General features: G+C 46.2%; 1 protein-coding gene across 1 annotated transcript; it reads right to left on the bottom strand.

The window, feature by feature from the left end:
- Positions 1 to 5,062: 5,062 nt before the first annotated feature.
- On the bottom strand, positions 5,063 to 5,861 carry LOC109207181 (protein TolA-like). The gene is made up of 2 exons (XM_019370062.1): positions 5,748 to 5,861; positions 5,063 to 5,680 (listed from the first exon to the last, which is right to left on the bottom strand). Exons 1-2 carry the CDS (start codon positions 5,859 to 5,861, stop codon positions 5,063 to 5,065), a joined length of 732 nt encoding a protein of 243 aa, XP_019225607.1.
- Positions 5,862 to 6,552: the final 691 nt, after the last annotated feature.

Raw genomic sequence — 6,552 nt, 5'->3', positions numbered from 1 at the left:
TTGGGAGCCCCCTCGGGCTCAGTTTGTCCAAGCAGGTTACTGGAAAAGGAGGCAGGAAATACAGGCAGGGGGTCAAGGTACAATAAGGAAAGATATCAGCCATACGTCGAGGATCGAAGGAACATTTCAAGGCGTAACATACCTCGAAATGATCCAAGAGCAGATCAAAGTCAAAGTTCCCGGGGACTCGTGAGCAAAACTGGGTTTGATAGGCACTTGGGACTGGCAGAGGCACCCCGATTGTCGGAGTACAACTTCAGCATCAATTCCTCGGGTATCGTCTCAGCCATCGGCAAAATTAGAGATACTAGATGGCCCAAGCCTATACATACCAATCCTTCTCAGAGGAACCCCAACTTGATGTGCAAGTATCATGGTACTCATGGGCATCAGACCGAGGATTGCAGGCAGCTTAGAGAGGAGGTAGCCCGGTTGTTCAACGAGGGGCATCTTCGTGAATTTCTCAGCGATCGGGCCAAGAACCATTTCCGAAAAAGAGATGTAAACAGGAAGAAGGAACCTGAAGAACCTCAACATGTCATCCACATGATCATCGGTGGAGTCGACGTCCCACAGGGAGCCATATTCAAACGTACCAAAGTATCCATCACCAGGGAGAAGCGGACTCGGGACTACATGCCCGAGGACACCCTCATATTCAGCGAGGAAGACATCGAGGCCTTATCTCAGCCTCACAACGATGCACTGGTATGTTCTATCCTTTTAAATAAAGTTCAAGTTAAACGTGTTCTCGTGGATCCAGGTAGTTCGGAGAATATAATCAGGTTGAGGGTCGTGGAGCAGCTCGGGTTGCTCGATCAAATCATACCTGCATCTCGAGTCTTGAATGGCTTCAACATGGCGAGTGAAACGACGAAGGGAGAAATCATCCTCCCAGTCAGCGTGGCCGGAACCATACAAGATACCAAATTTCATATCACCGAAGGTGACATGAGGTATAATGCTTTGCTTGGAAGGCCGTGGATCCATAGCATGAGAGCGGTGCTATCGACCCTTCATCAAATGATGAAGTTCCCAACAAAGGATGGCGTGAAAACAGTATATGGAGAGCATCATGCAGCTAAGGAGATGTTTGGAGTACACGACATGGCACCGGTATCGACACCATCCACACTGAAGAAGTCAAAGGACAAACAGGTGCCCAAATAGCAATCACAACTCATACCCTCGGTTGAGCCCGAGGGGACAAGTGATCGATGAGCAGGAGGTCGAGGACAAAGAAGAAGATTTCCTCATCCCCCGAGCCTTCGCTGCCCCCAAGGAATCGGATGCGACAAAGTCCACGGTCGAAGAACTTGAGCAGGCCGTATTGATCGAGCATCTTCCAAAACGAAAGGTATACCTGGGGACGGGGTTAACCCTCGAACTCAGGAAAAAACTCATTCAATTTCTTATTAATAACATCGATTGTTTCGTCTGGTCCCACTTAGATATGATAGGGATCCCACCGGAGATAACTACCCATCGACTAAGTGTCGATCCTAGATTTAAACTGGTAAATCAAAAGAGGAGACCTCAGTCCGAGGTAAAGCATGCATTCATCAAAAAAGAGGTAACCAAACTTCTCAAGATAGGATCCATTAGGGAAGTAAAATATCCCGAATGGCTAGCTAACGTAGTGGTAGTCCCTAAAAAGGGGAATAAACTTAGAATATGTGTAGACTACAAAGATTTGAACAAAGCATGCCCTAAATATTCTTTCCCATTGCCCAACATCGATCGTTTGATAGATGCTACGGCCAGCCACGAGATCCTTACTTTTCTCGATGCCTACTCTGGGTACAACCAAATTCAAATGAACCCGGAGGACCAAGAAAAGACTTCGTTCATCACGAAGTATGGTACGTATTGTTATAATGTAATGCCCTTCGGGCTAAAAAATGCAGGAGCCACATATCAACGCCTAGTTAATAAGATGTTCGAACATCAAATAGGCAAATCCATGGAAGTTTATATTGATGACATGCTAGTTAAGTCCCTGCGCGCAGAGGACCATTTGACCCATTTGTAGGTGACGTTTGATATCCTAAGAAAGTACAACATGAAGCTCAACCCCGAGGAATGCGCCTTTAGAATCGGCTCAAGCAAGTTCTTGGGCTTCATGGTGTCGAACAGGGGTATCGAGATCAACAAGGATAAAATCAAAGCCATCGAGGAAAGTCAGTCTCAACACTCGAGACCCAAACGAAGGGAAACTAGGCCCCAATTGGGAAGGACCGTGCCGAGTCCTGGGAGTCGTAGGGAAAGGATCCTACAAACTCAGTACAGTGGAAGGCGAGCAACTACCAAACAATTGGAACGTATTGTTTCTCAAACGCTATTACTGCCGAACATGAAGACCTTGGATTTTAAAGCATGCGTTGCAGTCTTTTTCCCTTGGATCGGGTTTTATCCCAAATGGGTTTTACTGGCAAGGTTTTTAACGAGGCAACACCTATATGCTACCTAAGGAATATTCAACAAGTATTCAAGGCTTCTTTTCAATCAACCTCGAACACTGGGGGGCATCACCCTCGGAGGACGCATTCTCGAAGAAAGCGTTTCATGCCAAGGAGGACCTCGAATAAGGTAATGTTGTAATGGGCCAAACGATCAAATGAACTGTGTCCATGTAGAATAGTCGAGCCCCCAGCGGCAAAACATGTACACACGTATCAATTATTTGAAGAAGCATTCTTATTATATCGAAACACCTTGTGCCTCAAAGAAGTCTACTATTTTCACATTTAACGGCTCAAGGGCCAAAACACCGAATGCACCCGAATACTCGGGGACTGTCATTAACAATTGACACATCGAGTTATCGGACACTCGAACTTATAAGACCTCAAAGAGGCACACTCGAACATATAAGACCTCAAAGAGTCACACTCGAGCTCACAAGACCTCAAAGAGGCATCCCCTCGATATTAAGGCCAAGGCCATCACACTCGGGGACTAAAGGCTATGGCGATATGAAAGACTACGGTCATATGAAAAGGCTACGGCCGAAATAATGTGGCTCGGAGACGTCCGACTTCCGCCATAAAACTAAAAGGCCTTCATATACTTCGAAAAAACCGGTTAAATTAGGCTACCCTCGGCAAAAGGAAATTATAAGGGGCTTCGATATAATCAGCCCTCGAATATTGCGAAGGCTTGGATAACATCAGCCTTCGGAAAAACCTCAAGAGGTATTCGATTAACATTGCATATCAAATTACAAACGAGGTTCCAATCAATCGAACCTTCAGAAAACCCAAACGGGTAAAAAAAACACATGCCAAGGCATACAAAATTTTCACCAAGTCTTTTAGCCAAAAAGAGGGGAAAATCCATTTTGGAGGCCGAATCGCCCTAACTTAAAGAGCCTAAGGGCTGATGTATAAGAGCCTAAGGGCCAATATAAAGAAGCCTAAGGGCTAACTTTATTTCGAGTTCGAGCAAGTACTCACTCGACCACCAAGCCCAAGGGCTACCCGAGTTCGAGAAAGTTCTTACTCGGGGACTATCCACGAAGCCTAAGGGCTAACTTTATTTTGAGTTAGTGCAAGTACTCACTCGACCACTAAGCCCGAGGGCTACCCAAGCTTGAGAAAATCCTCTCTCAGGGACTATCCACGAAGTCTAAGGGACAACTTTATGTCAGACTCGAGACCTTGCTCTCGCTCAACTCGGACCCAAGAATTCCTACTCACATCAATTTAAGCTTAGCTCAAGGGCTAACGAAGGCCTCAAGGAGTAATACGCTGATCGGTTAGAAACCCAAGGGTCGTCATACCAGAACTCGAACCGGTCATTTAAATTATGAAATCGAATTTTCAACAAATATGAACAAGATTCAATACAAGCCAAAGACGAGACAAAGTTAAAATCCTTTTTTATTTCCAAGAGATAGTTACAAAATATTTACAACGCCCACGAAGGGTCCTTACACAGGAACAAGGAAGCAAAAACAAAGCCAAGAACCTAATCTACTTTTAGGGACACATCCTCGAGAGCGGCGCCTTCGGGAACCTCCTCCGAGACAGCAATAGATGAAGAAAAGTCTATAGCCTATCAAGAAGCAAAAGCTTTTAACAAGCGGAGAAAATTGTGGCTTGGTGAAAAACTTGGTAAGTATGGGTCTTGTCAGCACAACTATTCTAAAGCCACTCCCCGAGACGTTATACCAGTGTGGGATGCAAAAGTTAGTAGATGATAGTACCACCTCACTCCATGGAAAGCAGAAGGAATGAAGTGCCACACCAGGATTCAAGATAAGAGAGATGAGCGATAGGGAAAAGGTCACATATCTCTTAATACGGGAAGGGTTTTGCACCTTTTTTTTGTTGTTTCGAATCGAAGCTTCGAAAAGAAAAGCCTTAGCGTAACTGCTAAAGTTGCTGCCATGTGACCAGGAGTTTGCAGGTTTTGAATCATGGAAGCAGATGATTAGATGAAAAAATAAAGAGGGGAAAGAACCAGAGTAAAAATGATGAATGAACACAGTATTTGTTCAAATTGGATAGCCTCGTATTTATAGACAGACGGTGAAAGGCGATGACGATTTTGGCGGCGCAAGTGGACGACCAACACTGATACGCATTTGATGTTCCGGGGAAGAGCATTTACATAACATTTCTGGTCATTTCAAGCGCCACATCACAGGTATGATGTCATCCTAAAAGGCTCAGGAAAATCGAGGTCCCAATCATTTCTTACGCTAAGAAACGCGGGGCCAAAACGGATGGAGGTCAAGAAAATAGGGGCCAAGACCTCATTCTCATTCAACTCAGGTCCGAGGGTTGCGTCATTACAAGCTCGATCTAAGCTCAAGAATTACCTAAGACCTCAAGAGGCATCATGTTAGTCAGTAAAGAACCTAAGGGTTCATCGTGTTCTAAGTTCGAACCAACACTCAGGATGATAATTTGGGTTGTACAAGCTAATTTTCTATAAATAAAGGAAAACGAAATTCATCACAAACCAAGGTCGAAACAAAAGTTCCTTTGTATTCACAAAGCACATTTACAAAACTCCCCCTAGAGCCCTTACATAAAATAAAGAAATTAATGAAGACCTAGTCTATTGTCGGGGCCGCTCGATCGGAGGTAGCATCCACCGGAACTACATCTTCGGTGGTCTGGCCTTCGGCAGCCTGATCTTCGGGGGCATGTTCCTCCTCGGGAACTTCATCTTCGTCCTCCCCACTCTCGAAGCCATTGACAGAATCTTCATCAGTAGAAAGCAATGCAGCTGCCTCTTTTTCCAAAGCCTTTACCTTCTCAATTTCTGCAGAAAGGTCAAAGCCTTTGTAATGCACTTCCTCGAGAGTTTTCTTTCGAGATTCCAGCCGAGCATGATTGACAGCGCAGGATAACTTAAGCTCAGCTGCAGCAGATATCTCCCTAACCCGAGCATTGGCAGCTGCAGCATCAGTTCGATATGAAGACACGAACGCATCGGCTTCGGACTTAACCTTAGACAACTCAGCGACCGTCTTAGCATGAAGCTCCATATATTTACGACCCTCCTCTTTTGCACTCCGAAGCTGGATCTCGGCAGAAGCCAGCTGTTCTCGAAGGCTGTCTTTTTCGGAGGCCAAGCGATCCATACTTTGCTTCCACTCGAGGGTTACAACCTCTTTGGTCTTGAGCTCCTCCCGAAGTTGCTCCGCCAAGTCGGCTTTCTCCTGGAACTGCAAGGGTGGAACATTAGACGCCAAAACAAACAAGTACAAAATGCGCCCACAAAGGCTATATTACCTTTTCAACGAGCTCGGCCTGCTCTTGGGCAGCTTTCGCCGAACTTGCTCGAAGATCATTAAGTTCACCCTCTCTTTCGGCATAGAGAGCCTTGAATCCATCTATCTCTGACATAAGCTTCCTGAGCTCGTCTTCACATCGGGCAGCTCAGCTCGAGACTTGGAAACAGCTTGAGGGAAGAGCATCGCAGACTAAAGGAAGGAGGTCAGAAAAGCAGGAACCTAACTCTAAATGTAGTTACCAAGTCAAAGTTTATCTGCTTTCTAAGCTTCTCGGCCTCTTCAAGGATGAACGAGGCATCTAGGTAGGGACCCTACTCGATCCCGGCAAGGCATTCGCCAAAAATGTCATTCTCCCCGTGGGATGTTCCCACATCAGGAGTCTTCATATCTTGGGCATCTCGTATTTTGCCCTCAGAAAATGATGGGCCTGGTGGAGAGTCGTCCACGTCAATCACCCTGAGCGGCTCAATCGGGGCCTTATCCCGCCTTCGAAGAACCTCAGGCTTGGGTTCTCTAAGCTCATCGAACAAGTGCCCTTCAGAACGGGGCGCTTTCTTGCCACTAGTCGATTCAAGAACCTTGCTCAAGCTCCCCCCGGGTTACCTCCTCAGCTTGAGGTTGAACCGCTTCGGTGGCCTCCGGCTCAGCAGCCTTTGAAAGATCGGTGCCTCCTCCTCTTTGAGTTATTAACGGGTGAACGTCTTCGCCCTCGGCCTCATCTCTCTCTTCGTCCTCAGCACGAAGACGTGCAACAATTTCTGGAGTCAAGGCCACTGTATCGGCCCTAGGTTTTTGAAGCTTGG

This window comes from Nicotiana attenuata, unplaced genomic scaffold, assembly GCF_001879085.1.
Source record: "Nicotiana attenuata strain UT unplaced genomic scaffold, NIATTr2, whole genome shotgun sequence".
NCBI lineage: Eukaryota > Viridiplantae > Streptophyta > Magnoliopsida > Solanales > Solanaceae > Nicotiana > Nicotiana attenuata.
This window is presented reverse-complemented; position numbering and strand designations above follow the sequence as displayed.